The following is a 23849-nucleotide window of genomic DNA, read 5'->3' as shown; positions in this document are numbered from 1 at the left end:
ATATTCGATTTGGAATTTGACGAATGAGAAAAACATTTCATAGGCTACAACTTTTCTTTTACTGAATTGATAGACTTAATTTTTATTTCATTTTTTTATAAGCTACATTTTTGCTAACAATATTCTTTTCGATCAAATACTTACTCTTTGAACTATTTGCGACTAAAAACGTGGTTTTATTGTTGAACAATAAACATTTTTACTCATAAATAACTCGAAAAGTCTTGAGGTGACCACTTCGGTGGTGACACTGAAAATTACACGGTATCGCCATATTTTACGTTCATTGACTGGGTTGTAACACATATAGGTATTTGTTACACATGTCGCATTTAGTAACTTTTTAAATGGGCCCCATTTCCAATTCTGCGGGGGGGGGGCGACGGGGTTTGTTACGCCACTGAACACAACCCACCCGCAAACATGCTGTTTTCCAGGTGTAGTCTTATCATAAATAAAACTTTTAATGTGTTTTTTGTGAAGTTTCTTAATGTGATGTTTTTATGAAAACTTTCAAAACTTTTTAAATTTTAGGAACGAATTTATTTCCCTTTCTGAACAATCAAAGCGATCCCTATTTAGTAGTGGTACTTTAGAGTTTTTGAATATAGCTCTGAATATGGCTTTATAAGCCGAAATCACCCAGCTAGCTATTAAATGACTTACACACTTTTAATAGTTATTTATTATATAAGTGTTAAAAGTACACGTTTAAGGCACGCATGTGAAAGTTCTCAATTCACATGAGTGCTTTAAAAATGTACTTTTTAACACGCATATCATACAATATTTTTTCTACAAACGTAATTACAGGACAATATCTACAAAAACTTTTACTTGAACTTGACTGACATTCCATTTTTATATTTTCTTGACATTACATCAAAATTGCTATACGGTCAATACGAACTGCAGTGCCTTAAAAAATTTTTAAAGCACTAGTGCCTTAAAGTAGCATTTTTAACGCTCGTATGGAGTGCTAAAAATTGCATTTTTAACACGGTTGTAGAAAAAGTACTTTTCTTTTCAATTATATTATTTAATTAGGAAAATAATGATAAATATATTAGTAAAATATTTAAAAACTTTCTTTTACCGTTAGTCCAATCCATCACGACTTTCTCCCAAGTCAGCGCCATTTCTTCAGTAGTATTGTAAGGATCCAAGGAACCATGTAGTAGGACTGTTAATTGTTGAACTACCATAGTGAGCCGACCGTGCAGTAAAAGTCTCATTTTATCCCAAAATGACAAAGGTGGTGAAGGATCTCTTGATGGTGCAGATATTTGGTTGAAATCTATGAACAAAAATATCATTATTGAGAAAAGCTATGAAGAATAAAATTATATCAAAAAAATATATTCCCAAAATTTGAAAAAAGTAAAAACATCTCGGAATATGATAAGTTTAGATATAGGAAATGACACAATGTGAAACAAAAGAAAAAAGCGAAGGTCGAGGAAGACATGGATCGACCAGATCCAGGAGATATAGGTGAAAGGAGACACATGAATATGAGGGATATGAAGAACCTAGCCACCAATAGAAGCGCTTGGAAGAAATGGATAAAAGTCGAAACCCGACATCCGACGCCCCGTAGGGCACTAATATGAAAAAGAAGAAGAAGATATAGAAAATGCTTCATAAAAATGAAAGAGTATCATAAATGTAATATTTTGTAAAAATAACATAGGTATAGGGTTGTACATTTAAAAAATATGAGAAAATTGTAATTTTTTTTGTAGTTCACCCTGTATGCGAATATTTCTCGATGATTTCTCGATGTTAAAATTAATCTGAAAATCCGAACATACTGTTTACCCTGTTATTTAAAATGAATACTTAATTATTTATTCTTTCTTTATACCATCACCATCAGCCAGCTAATACACCAGTATTTTTCAATCTTTTTTATTTTGCGACCCCTTTACAGGTTGAAATATTCTGGAGACCCCCGGTGTCATAGAAAGCCCAAGAAATAAAATTTAATTAAAAACTACATACGTTAGGTAATAATTTTTTCCACCTACCTCTACCGAAAGTATACTTTTCCGGACCTGATTGTAGGGAGCAAAGTTGTACTTTTCCTCCCTAGGGAGGAAAATATTTTTCCTCCCTAGGGAGGAAAAGTAAAAGTGACGTCATAGTATTTCATTCATGAAATATAACTTATTGACGCCCTGTATAATATCTATTTTCTATTACGAAGTATCTATACATTTTAACGTTTATTTATAAAACACCCTCTATTTTGCAGAATGGTAAAAAACAGTAAATTGTTATTTTGATTTAACAATGTTTACATTAATAATTTGACTTATATTTGACAGTTGACAGTTACATTGTACCTACTTGTTGTTTTAGTTCTAATAAATTTTGTTGGTTAGTTACATAAATAAATTAAGTAAAAATGAAAAAATTACTTGTTATTTGAGGAAGGTGGAAAAACCATATGTATAACATGGGAGTAAAGTGCCTTTTCCTCCCTTGAATGATTACTGCCCTCCGCTACGCGTCGGGCAGTAAACTTCATTCTCGGGAGGAAAAGTTACACTTTCCTCCCTTGTTATACAAATAGCTATTTCCTATTTTGGTACATTTATCTTTTATTCACGCGGGCCAAAAATTAAAGAACAGCCAACATTTTGCTTTTCAGTTTGACGAATCTACAGGTGTTTCCGACTGTGCACAGTTTGCAGTATTTGTGCACTTTGAAGCAGATGACAATATCATGGAAGAAATCTTATTTTGCAAAGCACTTCCTGCAAACACTACTGGCCAGTGTTTGTACGATATGTTTTGTTTTCACCCATTTTGAAAAAATGTGAAATCTTTGTATTATCCACGTCCGTCTGTCCGTAACCACAACTCCTCCGGCAATATAGCAGCTAGAATGACAAATGAGGTGTCAAATGAAAGCTGATAATCCAAGGATGGTACTAAAGGTGAGATATTTGACCTTGGCGGTCTGTCCGTCGGTCTGTACGACCGCGAATATAACTCCTCCATCATTATACCAGGTAGAATGACAAATGAGGTGTCAAATGAAAGCTTATAATCCAAGGATAGTACTAAAGGTGAGATATTTGACCTAGGCGGTCTGTGCGTCGGTCCGTACGACCGCGAATATAACTTCTCCGTCATTATACCAGGTAGAATGACAAATGAGGTGTCAAATGAAAGCTGATAATCCTAGGATTGTACTAAATGTGAGATATTTGACCTAGGCGGTCTGTGCGTCGGTCCCTCCGACCGCGAATATAACTCCTCCGTCATTATACCAGGTAGAATGACAAATGAGGTGTCAAATGAAAGCTGATAATCCAAGGATGGTACTAAAGGTGAGATATTTAACTTAGGCGGTCTGTACGTCGGTCCCTCCGACCGCGAATATAATTCCTCCATCGTTATACCAGCTTGAATGATAAATGAGGTGTCAAATGAAAGCTTATAATCCAAGGATGGTACTAAAGGTGAGATATTTGACCTAGGCTGTCTTTCCGTCGGTCCGTACGACCGCGAATATAACTTCTCCGTCATTATACCAGGTAGAATGACAAATGAGGTGTCAAATAAAAGCTGATAATCCAAGGATGGTACTAAGGTGAGATATTTGACCTGGGCAATCTTTCCGTCGGTCCGTAGGACCGCCAATGTAACTCCTCTGCCATTATACCGGGTAGAATCACAAATGAGGTGACAAATGTCAAAGTTTAGTAAGAATGATTCAACATTAGTAAATTCGTATATCAATCCACGCAAAGTTACACGTAAAATTCAAATATCGTCTTCCAGTTCTACTTTCGATTACTTTGGGTGAAAACCTAGGACTTACGAAGTCCAATTACTTGTTTAGAAAGTACTTGCAGCTACAATATTGATTGGGAAAAATATATCGCTATTTGTAGCGATGACGTTAAAGCTATGAATGGCACAAATAGCGGACTCATTGCAAAATAAAATCGATAATGCCAAACATATCCTGGACACACTGTTTTCTTCACCGACAGGCTCTAATGTAGTACCTTCTGATATAAATAACGTGCTCAAGGAGGTAATAAAAATTGTAAATTCTATCAAAGGTAAAGCTTTGCAAACCCGGCTATTCAGAATCGTTTGTGAAGATATGGACTCGCTTCATCAAAATCTCCTTTATCACATAGAGGTCAGTTGGCTATCCAAAAGAAAGGTGTTGACAAGAGCTCTGGAACTGAGAGCTGAATAATTGTTTTGTGGCCCTATTTGCTCTTGAAATTAGCATTTTGGCAGATCTTTTTAGCCACCTTAACAATTTGAACAAGAACCTTCAAGGAAGAGAAGAGAATATTTCAGCAGCTAAAGATAAAGTACTCTGAGTAGAGAGCTGTAGAAGAGTTTGCTATGGAACTCTAAGGACCTCATTGCCTTCCTTATGTATGAACAGAGAACAAAAAAGTTGTGACTGGCTAAATGACACCCAAGTCTATGCCATAAAAAAAAAGATAAAGTAAAAGCATTTCACGCAAAACTTCGTTTGTGGTCAATCTCTCTGCAAAACAAAATGTTTGAGTCTTTTCGATGTGTTCAGAAGATTGATGAAGATAATGCAAACAGACCAAAGTTTTGCAGTATCGGCTCACATTCCTTGCATTATACAGAGCTTGCATAATTGACAAGAGCAACTTTTGACATATTTTCCAGAGTTGCACTCTGAAGCTCACAATAGGCGTAGATGGATTCTAAATCCTTTGTTGGACACATCAATTTATCTGACTGATGTTAACAAAAAAATGAAAGAATGTCTTCTAGATTTAGCTGCTGATGACATGCTTAAAATGGAATTTTATTCGTGTCGACGTATTTTGGATAAAAATAAAACACCAATATCTAGAGTTGGCTAGGGAATCTCTTAAATTACACAGGCCAACAAAAAAAAATTTATAAAACTTTTCCTACACATTTATGTGAATCCTATGTATTTTTTGCGCTAAAAAAGAATCTGAAATTAGATTTTACGTATAACCCATAGTTTTCCCAAAATATGACACTGGTTTATTATACATTATAATAATTTGAAAAAGACAAAATACCGAAATACATTAAAATGGTACATTATTAGAATAAAACCTTTTATCTAATTGTTATTTTGTAATATTATAGGTCTGTGCAATCATTTCAGGTGACAATGCTTTTGTACTTTCTTTTTCATTTTTATGTAAAACTTCTGAAGTAGCTTCTTCTCCTATGCGAGGCACTCTGTTGTTCCTGATGAAGTGACCAACAGTAATCACCCATCACATTGGTGTTCCAACGTCCCTGGTATCGTTTCTCCATCACCTTGATATCCTAGTGGAATCGTTTGCCTTATTTTTCACTGACATCACCCAGATTTTCAGGGAAAAAGTCAAGATGGTTATGCAAAAGGTGGATTTTGAGGCTCATTTGACATCCCAAATCTTAAATCTTATCTAATATCTTAAAAAAATTATCTAATAAATTAGCTAATATAAGGTCGTAGTTAGGGTCTTTCACATTACCTAAAAACTTGGTTACAACTTTTTTTAATCTCACAATCACTTTTTTTAATGCTATACAAGCTTCTTTTTCGTTAGTAGTCATCTTGGTTTCAAAGGTAATTATGCAATTTTAAATGTTAAATTGTGAAAGAATGGTGGGTGATACAGCATTTTTAATATGCTTTTCGGACTCAGCACACTAAAATACATAAGATAGAGGTAATCGCATCAAAAAAGTTTTTTCATCGTTGGCCTGTGTTATTAGTGCAATTCGCCACTTCATACTTGTGTGAACTGACGTGACCCGTCAAAATAGCCCGGTCAAAACAGCCCCGTCAAAAAAGCCCCGTCAAAATAGCCCGAACACAAAATAGCTTCGACAAAATAGCCCGCAAACAAAATAGCCCCGACAAAATAGATCGCACACAAAATAGCCCTGGTCAAAACAGCCCCGACTAAAATACCCCCGGCTAAAATAGCCCCGGCTAAAACAGCCACTTATAAACAATTACATAATTATTTATACAAGGTGTCCAAAAACTTTTTTTTAATTTAAATTATTTGACAAAAAGGAAGAATGTATTTAATTTATTTAATTTAAAATACATTTTACTGTTGCCTGAAAACAGAAAAAAATGTTTATATCATAAAGAAACATTGATTTTCGCTTAACTTAAATGTTCAAACTTCCAAGAGGCAGGGAACACAGGACTCGAGTTCTCTGAACAGACCATTTTTATTTAATGTAGTCAAGATAAACATCTGAATAGAGGATAATTACCATTTCCGAAAAAAATGTATTTTTAAGGAATTATTTCATGATGAATTCTGAAGGGAGCTTTTCTGTCGAGGCTATTTTGTCGGGGCTATTTTGTCGGGGCTATTTTGTCGGCGGGCTATTATTCCGCGGCTATTTTGTCTGCAGGCTATTTTGTCGGAGCTATTTTGTGTGCGGGATATTATGTCGGGGTTATTTTGTCGGAGCTTTTTTGACGGGGCTATTTTGACGGGGTACCGTGAACTGACATTTTCTTCAATGGTAGACATTAAAACTAAAAAGAGAAATAGACTGCAATTAGAAAATGATTTGAGTAGTAACCACAATAAATGTCTGACTGTCTTGGTCTTTCTATTGCATAGTCTGCAGATGAGATCTCCGTTATATAGTCCTATCGTGTGTAGGTGTCCTTTTACTGGAAAGTGTCTAGTTAAGAAACCTGTAGTGATTTTGAGCTGATTCCTGTTCATTTTGAACAGTTCTTCAGCTCTTTTTGCGCTTGTCTGAGATATAAATATCTTCGCATGCTTTTGCGTGGAATTTATTCCCAGTATTCTTTGTACTGTCTTCGTATCCAGCCTCTTAATCGGTGTCTGATTGTGCTTTTGGGCACTCCCAGTGCCGGTTCTGATATTGATTCTCTTATTAGTATAAGTCCTCAATATGTTTATCCATGCACAGTGCAGGATTGCATATACCTCCGCCTGAAATACAGAGATATATTCTCCTAATGGGATGGAATCGTTATAGTTCCTATCCTCACTATATACTCCTGATCCCGAACCATCTTCTGACCAATCTGTATACCAGGTACGGCTCTCATACTTCAGATGTCTGCCAGGATCTTCCCATACCTCTCTGGAGTGGCTTTCCACCTGGAAAGGTATTTCCATTTTATATTTGGGGATAGAATGGTCTGTTATCATCTCCCATATCGGATCCCCGTATATATCTTTGATGCTGCAGTGTCCTTTGCCCACTGTAATTTTGCTTTGATTTCCCTGCAGTCTATGTAACCCCATTCTTGGCTCGCCCTTCATTGTGATGTGTAAGGGAGGAAGGTCTAGTAAGGCTTCCATTGCTGCAGTTGGTGTGCCTCTCATTGCTCCTGTTATGCTGAGACAGACAAGTCTTTGTATCTTGCCTAACTTCTCTATAGCATTTCTCTGCTGCACCTTTGGCCACCAGACCAATGCTGCATACGTTATTGTGGGCTTTACCATCATGTTGTATGTCCAATACATCATGTCCGGTTTGTGAAAACAGGGATTGTGAAAGAATAGATATGAGAAAATATTCAGGCTCTCCTATTTAAAAAATTGTATGTTTGTTTTACTACAGAGCTATTAATCTTCGACACATTATCCACATCTAGCCTGGAAAATATAATGGCAAACATTTTTTCTAAATAACTTTTTTGAATATTCTGTACCATATTGGAATTATAGACCACAACGTCGCACTAAAAATCACTTTATAAAAATTTATATCAAATCAGTATTTCCTAAGGACTTGAAAACGCAAAAAATATACAGGAGGGTGTTCCATTTGAAATAAGAAAGTTTATTAGATTTCCAGAAAACGGAAGATCTGACAACAATGCAAATACCACCATAGTATCGGCCGCATCACAAGACCCTTAATAACTAAAAACGTTCCATATTATGTAAAACTCACTCTGTATATATGCATACTTTATTAAGCATAATATTTACTTCTAGAAGGTATATCCTCAATTAAGAGTCCAAACAAGTTATTCAGTTTGTTTTTTATATGAACTTTAACAGTATTTAGAGCCTTGACAGTCGATCTTTAAAAAAGAAACAACAAAGATATTCTTCCGAGTAACAACGATACATACTCACGTTTTATATTTATAGACGATTAAACAACGCCTTAAAAGGAGTCATAATTTTTAACTATGCAAACTATTCATCGTTACAATTTACCTTTCATTTAAAAGTGTGCACAAAATTAATTAGGTATACAGTGATGAGCGCGCTAATAACCGACAAAATAACGCAAAAGATGGACAACATAATGCGTTGTGAAATAAACAGAGATGAACATAGTAGAGGTGGGAAATTGTCGGTATTAACCTATAAAACATTACCACTTATATTAGTTTCCCATCTTTAGAAGTTAGCTAAGAGCTAGTTGACTTTAGTCATTCGTATGACGTTTATGATATTAACATTTTTAAATTTTAAATCATTTTAACGGAGCTGCTAGAACGAATAGAATGAGTGAGTTTGGAAGCAAGGCTGTCCATAAATAAATCAAAAACAAAGATTATGATTAATGAGTTAATAATTTTACTTTAATTTTTAAAATATTTTTATTTAAAAACTAATTTAAAGATTAAACAGACACAGTTTTCCCATTCCCTGCAGGCCAAAAATATTCAGCTACTGCCTTGTCATATTTTGACGTTTATTTGTGTCAGTCGAGACAAAAAAAAAAAAAATGTGTGTGTACTTTGTACGCACGTAAGAAGTTATACTTCTATTATATTATTTCAACGAAATAAATAATATACTTAACAGGTTAGTTGTATTTTATTTAAATATTAAATTAACTTTCTTACCTACCACTTTCAAAAAATTTTTATTAAAACAACCAAAAATTAAAAAAATATATGAATCATCCGGGATTGGAACCCGGGACCTCTCGATCTCCGGTCACACGCTCTACCGCTGAGCTATACTCCCTTTGCTTTGACAGGTTACAAGATTTCTCATACATACTGGCAAAGTTAATAGACCAAGTGAAGTATACAAAAATACTTTAAATATACTTACTATTATAAAATATCTTATTCCCGAGAAAGACAAATCCAAAGACACAAAAATTATAATAAATATATTTACTAAAAACACTAATAATACATTCTTTTAGCGACTGTAAAGATGTAGCGATGAGTTAATTATGATAGTTAATACTAATACCATACTGTCGGTGTGCGCATGCGCCAGGGAATGTAAAAATTTACCCTCATGCCTAAAGAAGTATGACTTCAAAAAACTAACGTCTAAAGGTAGGAAACTATTGTAATAAGTAATATTGTATAAGTGGTCATGTTTTATACGATTATACCGATAATTTCTCACCTCTACTAGTTTCATTTCTTTTTACTTCACAATGTATTATGTTTTCCATCTTTTCCGTTATTTTGCCGGTTATTAGCGCGCTCCTCACTGTATACTGAAATTAATAATAATAATGAGTTAATATAAGGAGCACTGTCCAAATTTAATATAAACGCAATACAAAAAGCCTTAATAGTTCTAAATAAAACAAATTTAAAATTATATTCCAAGATTGTGTTTGATATTCATTGATGTTGATATTCATTAACACGATAGCATTTGCTGAAAGATGTAAACATTTGCACATTTCGTATAGCACAAAGGACAGAAAACGATATTATTCAATCGTTTTCGTTCGTTGCAGTCAAAGTAGATTGTACCTTTATACGCTAACCAATTCAATAGGACATAATCAGGCGACATTCGTTGGCGTAACGTTTTCGATTTGGTCTTCATCCAGAGCCTTTGAATCAGCAGGGATAGTGAAATGACGTCATAATACTCTGTTGATTATCGATTCAAAGACGAGAGGTTGACGAATTATTTTCCTTTGCAATATAATGAAATAAAATGGTATAAAATATTTTTGAAAATGTGTTTTTAATTTATAAATATTATATTCATGTCTCAAAATTCAGCCACCCAAAATTTTTGATTAAATTTGACAATTTATAACTTTATTATTTGTGGTCCGATTTTCAAGATTCTTGCACTAGTTTGTAGGTACATGTATTGATATCGTTTGGTATTATTCCGGTAACAAAAAAATTTTGCTTGCATGGCATTATATAGGGGTGAATGGAAGCGTTGTATTTTCTCCTAACTTTAAATAATTCTATGGAAAAATGGAATAGCTGATTTTGTTTCATAGTCCTGTCATATTATCCCGGAGGCATCACTAAAATTTTGTTTTTTGAATTATCCTAATATCTTTTTTCTTGTAAGAGCTGTACCATTTTTTGTAAATAAAAACACTGATTGACTCATAAAATAGAAGTTGGATTGATAAGATTAGATCTCAATCCTATTGAGCATTTATGGGATTAATTAAAAAAGCTATTCGCCGTCATCCAAAGCCTCCATAAAATTTGGTACAGTTATGGCCCTGGTAGAGGAATATCGGGCTATTCTCCAGGCAAGGATAACACATCGTTATTCGATGCTAAACAGATTGCAAGCAGTCGTTGCTGCAAGAAGTGGACATACCCGCTATTGAATTGTTTTGTTTTGTTGTTAATTTTGTTTTGTTTTGTTAATTTTAGTGCGTTTGATATTTTTAATTAAATAAACCTTCAAAGCAGTGTTTTTATTTACAGCTCTTACAAGAAAAGATATATTTGTATAATTCAAAAAACAAAACCTTAGTGATACCCCCAGGATAATACAAAAGAAGTATGAAATAAAATCAGCCCTCCAATTTTTCCACAGAATTTTTTAAAGTTAGGAGAAAAAACAACGCTTCCATTCAACCCCGTATATGCCACGTAAGCAAAAAATTTTTGTTACCGGAATAATAATATACGACATCAATACATGTACATACCTACAAACTGATGCAGGAATCTTGAAAATCGGAGTACAAATAATAAAGTTATATATTGTCAAACCGTTGATTGATGTATTGGGGGATTGATGTATAACAAGTATAACCCATATACTCTGGGCTAATTAGCCAAATTCATGGAAAAGTTATTTACCAGCAATTTTATTGCTGGAATCGAATTATAAGATCCTATATATTAATAATATAGGTATGCAAAATCCACAGATAGTGTGCTACTTTTTTTATAAATAAAATGGCGCCGACAAATCGTATTTTTTTCAATTATTGCTCTATAACTCCGAAGATTTTACCATTACAACAAAAACACCCAAATAAAAATTCACCTCAATTAAATTCTGCATAGAGATTTGTTTTTTACGATTGGCTCCGACGAAAATTTTCCTCGGAAAATGCGGGTTTTCCCAACAAAAACTCTAATTTTCAAATAAAGTTTTAGGTAAGTAATTATTGATCAATAATTAAATAACTTAGTGACATCAAAGCCTTCTTGGTATAGATTGTAATTCCAGAAGCCGGTGAAAATTAAACGAATATTTTAGCAACAATTCAATTGTTAATTAACAATTTACGATCGCAATAATAACCAAAATAATCATGATACATTGTGGTAGGGGATTCCAAGCGGGGATTTTTGCAGTTACTCGAGCGCGTCAGATTATCATATGGGGAGAAACCTGGTACCCTGCAGATGTACTTCTACCACATATTGGTTCTTAACACAGGGGAGTTCGTTAAGGGAGGCCCGAAAAAAAAAATCTATCCTTAAAAAAACTCGAAATTGTCAGATTAAGATAAGGTAAGTACATGCAAAAGAGTGTATATTTCAATAATCTGACGATTTGAGCCGGGCGTAAGGAAATGGGTGAGTCCCAAAGTTTCACAAGAAAAAAGCGAATATTTCGCGAAATGAATGACAGACCTAAAAACTAAAAAACATGGGCTCAATATTTTTTAATAATCTATCGAGTGATACCAAACACGACTTCCCACGGAGAGGGGAGGGGGGTAAATTTAATATTTTAAATACGAATCCCGCGACATTTCGCGAAATAAACATCAGATCGAAAAACTGTACAGTACACTTATTCAATATTTTTGAAAAATCTATCGAGTGGCACCAAACGCGACCCCCCACGGAGGTGGGGTGGGGGGTTACTTTAAAATCTTAAATAGGAGCCCCCATTTTTTATTGCATATTTGTTTTCCTTACGTAAAAATAAGTAACTTTTATTCGAAACATTTTTTCGAATTATGGATAGGTGGCGTTATAATCGGAAAAAACGATTGTTGGAAATGGAAAATTAAATTAAAAAATGGCAAGCGCCCACTAAAATGGAAAACTTTACTTAACTTTTTTTGGTTTTAGGACCTACTCTTCACAGCCCAATAGGTCCCCACAACGCTCGAGTGACTGCACATTTAGCATACTTTGCCCCCCTACCATTGATCAAACTTATAAAGATTATAAAGATGAGATGCTTATTTAATATTTTATCGACAAAATATAAATTTTTCGTTTTTTTGCGTAATTATTAAATTTTGAAAAAAAATAGTTATAATACGCTGGTCTAATTAGTAAAGTACAAAGAAAGGCTATTTACCAGCAATTTTATTGCTGGAATCGAATATTATGGTTCTGTATATTAATAATATAGGTATGCAAAGTCCGCAGATAGTGTGCTACTTTTTTTATTAACAAAATGGCGCCTCCAAATCGTTTTTTTTTTCAATTATTGGTCTATAACTTTGAAGATTTTAACTTTACACCAAAAACACTTAAATAAAAATTCACCCCAATTTAATTCTACATATAGGCATGTTTTTCCCGATTTGCTCCGATGAAAATTTTCCTCGGAAAATGTAGGTTTTCCCAACAAAATCTCGGATTTTCAAATAAATTTTCTGGGCAAGTAATTATTTATCAATAATTAAATAACTTGGTGAAATAAAAGCTTTCTTGGTATAGATTATAACTGCAGAAGCCGGTGAAAATTAAACGAATATTTTAGCAACAATTTAATTGTTAATTAACAATTTACAGTCGGAACAAAAACCAAAATAATCATGAGACATTGATCAAACTTAGAAAGATTATAAAGATGTGATGCCTATTTAATATTTTGTCACAAAATATAATTTTTTTATTTTTTTGCATAATCTTTAAATGTTTAAAAAAAATAGTTATAAACATATTAACATTTCTCAGAAATTGTTTATTATATTCTAATTTTAAAAAATACTTAAAATGCGTATTTCAAAGATCTTGGAAATTAATGCTTTAAAAAATTTTTCCAACCATTTGCAAAAAAGTTATGAAACAGCAAAGTAAATATACGATTGCTTCGTTGTTTATAATTTGTTTTAATTGTTTCAAAGCTTAAAAGTGAGTCTGTGGTACAATCTAATTACTCACAAAGAATATCAAATATTAGTTCAATGGTTCTATTTTAATCAAAGATTAAAAATAATTTTTTTGTTGTGGACGGGTATAACACATAATACATAGCTACGGTACTGTATTAGTCTACTTTCGCGCGTGTAAATTACAAAAAAATATATTTATAATCTTTAATTAAAATATAACCATTAAACTGATAATCGATATTTTTTTTGTAAGTACACAATTAGCTTAGGACATCTAGCAAGATCACAGCATAACAACCCTCCTAGAAGAATCCTTATGTCACAACCTGTGGGAAGTAGAAATAGGGGTAGGCCAAAACTTAGATGGAAAGATGGTGTAGATGAGGATGGGAGAAAAATAGGCGCAGCAAACTGGCAACGGTTGGCAATGGATAGGATTGACTGGCGTAATAGACTTAAGAAGGTCGAGGCTCTTTCATAGGGCTGTAGCACCATTGATGATGAATTAGCTTCTACCAAAGAATACATATCTCTCACAAGAACCGACACGGACGGCGATTCTTTTGTTGTTAGCATGTACTTAATTTTAGTATCGAGTTGGCAAGTGTACACGCGAGTACACTGAGAAAAGTCTCGCACATTTCTGGCGTGTATCAATAAAATTTTAGTTGCACTGAGAGAAAGGTTGCATGCAGGGCCGGCTTTTGTTGACATTCTTAATATGGTGGAATTATTTTTTATTTACAAAAGGTTGCAAATACAACACAAAGTAATGGTGAGAATTATATTGATTAAAACCATGGATAAAATACCTTTTTTATCCTGATTTTAGCATTGAAAGACCAATAATAAAATATATTATAGTGGCGTGACATTCACTAATTATTCTTTTTGGCTTATATTGATACAACGATACAAAATATAATTTGTTGTTTTCACCAATTTTGAAAAAGTGTGAACAAGTTGGTGAGAATTTGAACGACTTGGTGTGAGCTAATAGGCTGTCTGTCCGTCCGACCGCGAATATAACTCCTTCAGTCACTATACCAGGTAGAATGACAAATGAGGTGTCAAATGAAAGCTTATAATCCATGGATGGTACTCAAGGTGAGACATTTGACCTAGACTGTCTGTCCGTCCGACCGGAAATGTAACTCCTCCGTCACTATACCAGGTAGAATCACAAATGAGGTGTCGAATGAAAGCTCATAATACATGGATGGTACTAAAGGTGGGAAATTTGACCTAGGACTTCCGGTTTTAGAAATGCGATCGGAAGTACTCTTTTAAAGTCACCGCAATAGCACAAGTGATATATTATTCGACGCGCATTCGCAAGACGAGAACAAATATATTATACTTCTGGTTTCATGACTGTCTGTCCGTCCGACCGCGAATACAACTCCTCAGTTACTAATACAGATAGAATGACAAATGAGGTGTCGAATGAAAGCTTATAACCCATGAATGGTATTAAAGATGAGAAATTTGACATCGGACTTCGGTTTTAGAGTTACAACCGTAGGTACTGCTTTAAAGTCACTCAAAATATGATATGAATGTAAAACAAGATGACAAAATTAGTAAAATCGTAATCCAGGAGGAAAATAAACTTCCTGTAGCTGGCTGTATACCATAAATCACAAAAATACCAAGTTTCTTGTAAAAGGTATATATTAAAATACCCTAAATAAGGGTCACAATACAAAACGTTTTCGGATTAAGGAATCCATCATCAGTGTTTAAAAACCAAAATTTGCATGCCTGAGCCACCAAAATGTATCGGGTAAAAACCCTTTAAATGTAAATAATAAGGATGTTTTACATATTTATATAAGTTGGCCATTGAAATCCAATATGTGAGGTTTTCTCCAAAAAAAATTTCCAACCACGTGGAGAGAGTCCTGTGTTGCCCTGGGTAACATCCAGGTTTATCTATACCATCCAATGAATTTTATATAAATATGTAAAACATCCTTATTATTTACATTTAAAGGGTTTTTACCCGATACATTTTGGTGGCTCAGGCATGCAAATTTTGGTTTTTAAACACTGATGATGGATTCCTTAATCCGAAAACGTTTTGTATTGTGACCCTTATTTAGGGTATTTTAATATATACCTTTTACAAGAAACTTGGTATTTTTTTTAAAATCGTAGATCAATCGACGCAAAGTTACACGAAGAGTTCCAATATCGACTTCCAGTTCTACTTTTGATTACTTTGGATGAAAACCTAGGACCAATTACTTGTTTGTCGAGGTATTTCCTAATTTATTATATTCGTTATTTCGTAAAATATTCGAAAAATAACAGCCGTTGTAACCGTCACGGAATCCAATTCTTTTTGGATGACAAATATTCGTGATCAACAACAAGAAACTGTATGTTAAAATCGAATGTCAATATTTTCAATTTTTATTGTCTTGGAAACCAGCCAAAACATTCCGTACATTCCAGCCAAAACCAGCCAGTACATTCTTTAAAGTCGAATATCGGGGTAAATAAATAAAAAACGAATAAGTATTGTACTATTTTATTTCTATAAATATAAAGATGTAATAACTGAAAAAAAAATATATATAATATACAATAAAAACTAATAAGCAATAGAGAAAAGAGAAAAAGTGATTTTTTTAATTAATATATTAATTAATATACAGGGTGCCCCAGACTAATTTACCCACGCTATATCTCTTAAACGAATAGAGATTTTCGAATGGGACAAAAAGTGGTCTATTCTACTTGTAATACACTTTAATATGGCGTAGAAAAAAATTATCCCCTAAATATTCATCCCTTAGTTACAACCCCTAACTTTAATTTTTTTAATAGCACCCTGTATATTTTTTATAGTTTTGGATATGGACTTCTATCGTCTATTCAACACATTTTTTGAAAATAAAATCGGTTCGTAAATAACCAAGAAAATATCAGTTAAGTTTTGTTAATTATGTGTCCCAGACTAATTTATCCAGGCTATATTTCTTAAAAGAATAGAGATTTTCGAATGGGACAAAAACTGATATATTCCATTTGTAATACACTTTCATATGGCGTAGAAAAAATGCATCCCCTAAATATTCATCCCTAACTTACAGGGTGCTATTTAAAAAAAATTAAGTTAGGGGTTGTAACTAAGGGATGGATATTTAGGGGATATTTTTTTTCTACGCCATATTAAAGTGTATTACAAATGTAATAGATCAGTTTTTGTCCCATTCGAAAATCTCTATTCTTTTAAGAAATATAGCCTGGATAAATTAGTCTGGGACACATAATTAACAAAACTTAACTGATATTTTCTTGGTTATTTACGAACCGATTTTATTTTCAAAAAAATGTGTTGAATAGACGATAGAAGTTCATATCCAAAACTATAAAAAAATATGCAGGGTGCTATTAAAAAAATTAAAGTTAAGGGTTGCAACTAAGGGATGAATATTTAGGGGATGATTTTTTTCTACGCCATATTAAAGTGTATTACAAGTAGAATAGACCACTTTTTGTCCCATTCGAAAATCTCTATTCGTTTAAGAGATATAGCGTGGGTAAATTAGTCTGGGACACCCTGTATATATGGAAACGTTTTGATCATTATGGTCAGAAGCTTATATTCCATATGAAAGCAGCCTTTAGCTTTTTTTTTGTTGGAACGCAAGTATAATCAAGAGAATGTAAACCTATTATGAAGAGTGTATTGTCAATTATCAAGCATTAACTTGAATGTTTAAACAATTTCAAGTGATATTGGATCAAACTTTTTGAATTAGCTAAATTATATAATGTTACTCGTGAAAATCCTGAATTTCAAGTAGTCAGTCATAAATTGTTTTATATATTTGACCTAAGTTATTGTTTTATACAAACTACAGAAACAATTTAATGAAACATAGTTTATTAAATTTAATTTAGGTTTGCTGATAAAAGTACTTTATGGAAGCTTTTGTGAGTATTGGATTCTCAACTTTTTAAACACAGCACGTGGCTTGTGGAATGAACACATATAAAATATGACTTAGTGCTCTTCCTGCAGATGCATTTGGTACAGTAGAGGTCAAAGAAAGGTTAGAGAATTTGTATGATATTTTAGATTCAAATTCTTTGTGAAATACCAATAAATACAAAATTAATTTTTTATACGATAGTTTATAGTTCATGAAAAAGCTTAAAATAATTAATTCACATAATCAAGATATCTCAAAAAGAATTAAATTGTATAAATCTTGGAAAATAACAATTAATAGTTGTAGGCTATATAAGAAAATATATATAGAAAATAAGTCTATACAAAATATTATGAGCTACAAACTGATACAAAAACAAAATACTAACGCCAAGCCAAGCCAAACAAACAACTGTGACAACAAACGCCGATCCTGTACAAGACAAATGTCACCAAAATTATTTGCTATTCATACAAATTGAGAAATGGCCGATCTGGCACATGCGCATAAAAATTTAGTTCATAGATAATCCGTTTGTGTCGGTTCTTGGGAGATATGTATTCTTTGCTTCTACTTTAAACTCACTTTTACGCTTTGAAAGAATTAAAAAAAATTAAAAACAACGCAGTAATCGTATGTTTACTTTGCTGTTTCATAATTTTTTTTGCAAATGGGTGTAAAAAAGTTTTACACTCATTCATTTTCAAGATATTTGAAATACGCATTTTAACTATTTTTTAAAATTAGAATATAATAAAAACTTTCTGATAAACGTTAATTTGTTTATAACTATTTTTTTTTGACATTTAAAGATTATGCAAAAAAATAAAAAATTTATATTTTGTCGACAAAATGTTAAATAGGCATCTCATCTTTATAAGATTTCAAAGTTTGATCAGTGTATCATAATTATTTTGGTTATTATTGCGACTGTAAATTATTAATTAACAATTGAATTGTTGCTAAAATATTCGTTCAATTTTCACCAGCTTCTGGAACTATAATCCAAACCAGGAAGGCTTTTAAGTCACCAAATTATTTAATTATTGGTAGATAATTACTTATCCAAAACTTTATTTGAAAATTAAAGATTTTGTTGGGAATACCCGGATTTTCCGAGGAAAATTTTCATCGGAGCAGATCGGAAGAAACATATCTCTATGCAGAATTTAATTGCGGTGAATTTTTATTTAAGTGTTTTTGTTGTAAAGTTAAAATCTTCGGAGTTATAGAGCAATAATTGAAAAAAACACGATTTTTGGGCGCCATTTTGTTTATAAAAAAAGTAGCACACTATCTGCGGACTTTGCATACCTATATTATTAATATATATAATCATAAGCTTCGATTCGAGCAATAAAATTGCTGGTAAATAACTTTTCCCAAAAATGGCCTATTCTCTGATAAAATCAGCCCAGACTAATATTAATATTCCAATCAACGGTCAAATTTAATCAAAAATTTTGGGTGGCGGAATTTGGTGCCGGTGAGTGTATGTATATGTATATTATAAAAAATAATAAAATGACTTACTTAAATTACACTGAGCGATAACAGGTTCCCAACATGGACCAAAGGCGTAACTAAATGACTCAATTTCGCAATTGAAGTCGTGGTAATATTTCAATGGAAGCATCCCTCTTTCTATGATATGTGGTTCGAACGGCTCTCCCAATTGAACAACCACCGTTCGAATAGCTGAAACAAAAAACAAATATTCAGTCTCTCTACCTTAAAATTAAAATCTCTGAGTCTGTTTTAGCATATGACTAAACTCAAGTAATAAAAAATACTTAAAGAAAACAATTTTCAAGCTTGTAAAGACTTTCTGAAGAGGCTACATCAGCGCGTTATCAAAATGGAAAACGCGTTCCAAGATTGCAGCTTAAATTTTAAATATTTTATCGGGATATATAGCACACATATCCGTAATACAGGGTAGCGAGAAAGTATGGAAACACGGTAATTTCTCGAAAACCGCTAAAATTATTTTTATAGATTTTTGTGGCATTTTTATGATTAACTATTTATATGGGAAATAAGCCACAATTAAATTGAAAAAATAATTTTATTAACGTTTCGACGCCCAAATCGGGTGTCGTTGTCAAAATACAAAATACTACTAAATTAAACAAAAATGTTGTTGCTAAGTAAAAAATTCTTCTAATAATTTATTTAATCTGACTCATTTATATTGTCAATTCAGATATATATTATACATTTTAAAGTAGAAGACTTTAAAATGATATTGTCAATATTTATGAGTTGCGTTCCTGGGACGACTTTACTGAAAGATAGTTCATTCGATTACATGAAATCAACCCCAACTCAAGAATATCCGTCACAAAAAGATCATAGCATGTGATCTGTCTTTAAAAAGACAACCAAATGCAACAATGACAGTAAAATTCTCGCGTTAGAGATTCCATAGTAAATCACGAGGGAAAACCAGGAAAAAACTCGTGATACTATCCCGACATCGTAAGTATTTGATCTTACATTTAATTTACTCTCAAAAAAACTAATACCAAATTCTGACTTTAATATGTTTAAATTATAAATAATATTAATAATACATAGATATATAAGTAATACTAAAATATAAAATATGTACTAACTCGATATGTTATTGAATTACTAATCGTGGTATTTTCTTTCTATTGACTTCCTCTTTCAGTATGGGTAACCACATCCTACTGCATTCTACCGAGGAATTTGCGACACAATTGGTTTCATTTAGCATAATTAGAGCCGCTTCTTTGATTTTTCTCTTAATTAAATTAATTAAAGTAAAGAATCAGATAGTAAAAAGAGAAAAATCAAAGAAAGGTCTTTTGTAATTTTCTTGCAATGTTAATTGTTTCCGAGTTATAAACAATTTAAAACTGAAAAAAATCGAAAAATGACGATTTTCAAGGTTCAAAAACACAAGAAAATTTTTTTTGAAATTACGAAGTACCTAAATTCAAGTTAAAACTTTCTTCTATCAGCTCCCTATAGAATTTTTGCCACGTTTTATTCTAAAACATTGTTTTTTTTTAATTGTTAATGAAGCGCATATGAGGGGACGGGCAATCAAGCTGCATTAACAACTAAAAAACAATCTTTTAAAATGAAGTAAGGCCAAATCACTTATCGGCATCTAATACAATAAGGTTTATACTTGAATTTCGGCACTTCGTAGTTTCAAAAATAATATTTGTTACTTGTGTTTTTGAACCTACAAAATCAACATTTTTCGATTTTTTTCAGTTTTAAATTGTCTATAACTCGGAAACGATTAACTTAATAAGAAAATTACGAAAAACCTTTTTTTTAATAATGATCTAAAGAACCTAAAATAATGTCTACTCGGGCCGAAAAAAATAATTTTTATAATTTGTTTTAATAAATGTAGCAATAACTCCGAAACTACTACATTTAGGTATAGGGAATATAACATAAAAAATAATCAGTATTTCTTAAGAACTTAAAAAAATAAAAAATATGCAGGGTGTTCCATTTAAAATAAGAAAGTTCATTAGATTTCCAGAAAAACGATTTGGCAACAATGTAATTACCAATATAATATCAGCCGAATTAAAAGACCCTTGCCCACCAAAATCTATAAAAATCGTTATAGCGGTTGCCGAGGAATTAACGTGTTTCCATACTTTCTCGCTACCCTGTATAGTAAAGAATGGCGGTACAGAGCCCAATTTGAGAAATATGTCAGTAAGTGGAAACTGCTTTTACTCTGGGCTAATTAGCAAAATACGAGGAAAAGTTATTTACCAGCAATTTTATTGCTGGAATCGAATCTTATGATTGTATAATATATTAATAATATAGGTATGCAAAGTCCGCAGATAGTGTGCTACTTTTTTTATAAACAAAATGGCGCACGAAAATCGTTTTTTTTTTCAATTTTTGCTCTATAACTCCAAAGATTTTAACTTTACACCAAAAACACTCAAATAAAAATTCACCGTAATTAAATTCTGCATAGAGACGTGTTTTTCCCAAATTACTTCGACGAAAATTTTCCCCGGGAAATGCGGGTTTTTCCAACAAAATCTTTAATTTTCAACTAAAATGTCCTCTTTCTCCACACCAATTTTTATATCTTTAAAATACTCATAACATATATTATTATAAAAAACTATCGGTATTACGCGTGAAGATTGACAAAAATAGCAAAATTCCAATCAAAAATTAGGTTGGAGAAAATGTAATCTCAAAGTTCAAAATCGTTATACTAGACAAGGCGAAATCGGCGGGTTCGAGGGGAAAAATATTCCCATGAGATTTTTTTGCATAATCACATTCGTGAGACATCCCAGAATAAGGTTCAAGAAGTCGCCTACGTGAAAAGTGGGCCAATTTTTTTTTAACATTTTTTTTTTAATCAAATTGCAAGAATCAGTATTTTGGCCCCAACAATTTTTTCTTTAATTTTTTGGACTATTCTGGACAAAAAAGGTCTCCTATAATTTTTCTCTAAAGTTGATCGTTTTCGACTTATAAGCAATTTAAAATTGAAAAAAACGAAAAATGGCGATTTTCAAGGCTTAATAACTCGGTTAAAAGTTATTATTATGAAAGTCAATATATGACTAGATCAAAGATTAAAGCCCCCCCTACAAGATCCTGAAGAAATTTTTGTCATTATTTTATTACTAAGCTGTTATTTTTAAGAAATAATAATAAGGCCATGCACGTGTGCGGAGACTGTAAATGCTGAGTGCGAGAGAGAAGCCATTCCAGCAGCCATCTTACTCGCACTCACATTTACAGCCGAGTCAATACGATCTAACCGCTCATTGTTATTAATTAAAAATAACAGCTTAGTAGTAAATTAATGACACAGATTTCTTTGCGACTTTAAACTTTGATTTAGTCACTTTCTGACTTTCATAATAATAATTTTTAACCGAGTTATTAAGTCTTCAAAATGGCCATTTTCGCGCATTTTCAAATTTTAAATTGCTTATAACTCGAAAAAAATCAACTTTAGAGAAAAATTATAAGAGACCTTTTTTGTCCAGAATGGTCCAAAAAACCTAAAAAAAATTAGTCCGGGCCAAAAATATTGATTTTTGCAATTTGATTTAAAAAAAATTGTTAAAAAAAAATTGGCCCACTTTTCACTTGGGCGACTTCTTGAAACCTTATTCTGGGATGTCTCACGAATGTGATTATGCAAAAATATCTCATGGGAATATTTTTCCCAACGAACCCGCAGTTTCCGCCTTGTCTATACGTTAAAAAAATGCATTTTCTCGGCTTCCCATAGAGCAATTTTCTTCATTCCTTTTTGTTCCCAAGTAACTCGAGTAGAGCAATCTAATTAACACATTATTAAATGTCAAACACTTGCTTTTGTTTTTTATAACAGATTAATTTATTTATAAGAAAAGAAAACTACATATTTTTCCAGTTGTAGACTTTTTTTAGATAAACTTACTATAAGTATACCTTTTAACGTTAAAAATACAAATGTTCTCATTTTAAGGCTGTATAATTATTTAAACAATCTTTATTTAAACAAATTAAAATTTTTTGTTATAATAAATAAATTAATTTATTATAACAAAACAAAAGCAACTTTGACATTTCATAATGCGTTAGTTAGATGGCTCTACTCGAGTTACTTGGGAACAAAAAAAGAATGAAGAAAATTGCTCTATGGGAAGCCGAGAAAATGCATTTTTTTAACGTATAGCGATTTTGAACTTTGAGATTACACTTTCTGCAACCTAATTTTTGATTGGAATTTTGCTATTTTTGACAATTTTCACTCGTAATACCGATAGTTTTTATTATAATAATATATGTTATGAGTATTTTAAAGATACGAAAATTGGTGTGGAGAAACAGGACAAAAATAAAAAGGTGATGATTCGAAAATTATGATCCTATTGTTTATATCTTGCCGTAAATGCCGATCAAGTTTGACCGTAAATTTTCAACTTTTTAGTAAATTTAAATTTTAAATAGGCTTAGATAATAAAATTATAAAATTGTAAAAATATCACACAAAATTGAAAAATGTATCCATTAATATAGTATAACACTCTGTAAATTTAGATAATAAGTAGGCTTAGATATTAACTTAAAATTGTTATTGTAATACCATACAAAAAAACACAAATAGTCTGGCTAATTGGCTCCGTCAAAGCCATTAATAAAAAAAAAAACTTTGACCGATTGTATCTCGGGAACCACTCATCACAATTAAATGTTTTTTTTTTAAGAAGCGTCCTGCCGCTTTTTTTCCAATACTGTTTTCATTATTTAATTTAATTTAATATTTTCCGAGATATTTTTATTTGTTTATAAGCCAAAAAATTGTTTATAATTTTAAAATATTCTTGAGGCCGCTTAAATGATCCAATTTCAATTCTTACAAGTACATTAACCTAGGTACAGTATCTTTTTATTCAAAAATTGTTATTCTTATGTATCATAATTATTGTGGTTAGTATAGCGCCCGTAAATTTTTAATTAACAAATCAATTGTTGCTAAACTGTTCATTCAATTTCCATCGCTTCTGGAATTATAATCTACACGAAAAGAGTTTTTATATTACCAAGTTATTTAATTATTGATAAACAATTACTGATCTAAAA

General features: G+C 32.1%; 1 protein-coding gene across 1 annotated transcript in view; it reads right to left on the bottom strand.

The window, feature by feature from the left end:
• Positions 1–23849, bottom strand: part of LOC126890618 (protein KIAA0100) — a 219107-nt gene that overhangs the window by 79056 nt on the left and 116202 nt on the right. Inside the window, exons 15-16 of the mRNA XM_050659702.1 lie at positions 18771–18935; positions 1097–1297 (exon numbers count right to left, since the gene is read on the bottom strand). Of these exons, the coding sequence (XP_050515659.1) occupies positions 1097–1297; positions 18771–18935 (366 nt within the window). The remainder of the gene's footprint in view (positions 1–1096; positions 1298–18770; positions 18936–23849) is intronic.

The sequence above is a fragment of the Diabrotica virgifera genome, chromosome 8 (genome assembly GCF_917563875.1).
Source record: "Diabrotica virgifera virgifera chromosome 8, PGI_DIABVI_V3a".
NCBI lineage: Eukaryota > Metazoa > Arthropoda > Insecta > Coleoptera > Chrysomelidae > Diabrotica > Diabrotica virgifera.
This window is presented reverse-complemented; position numbering and strand designations above follow the sequence as displayed.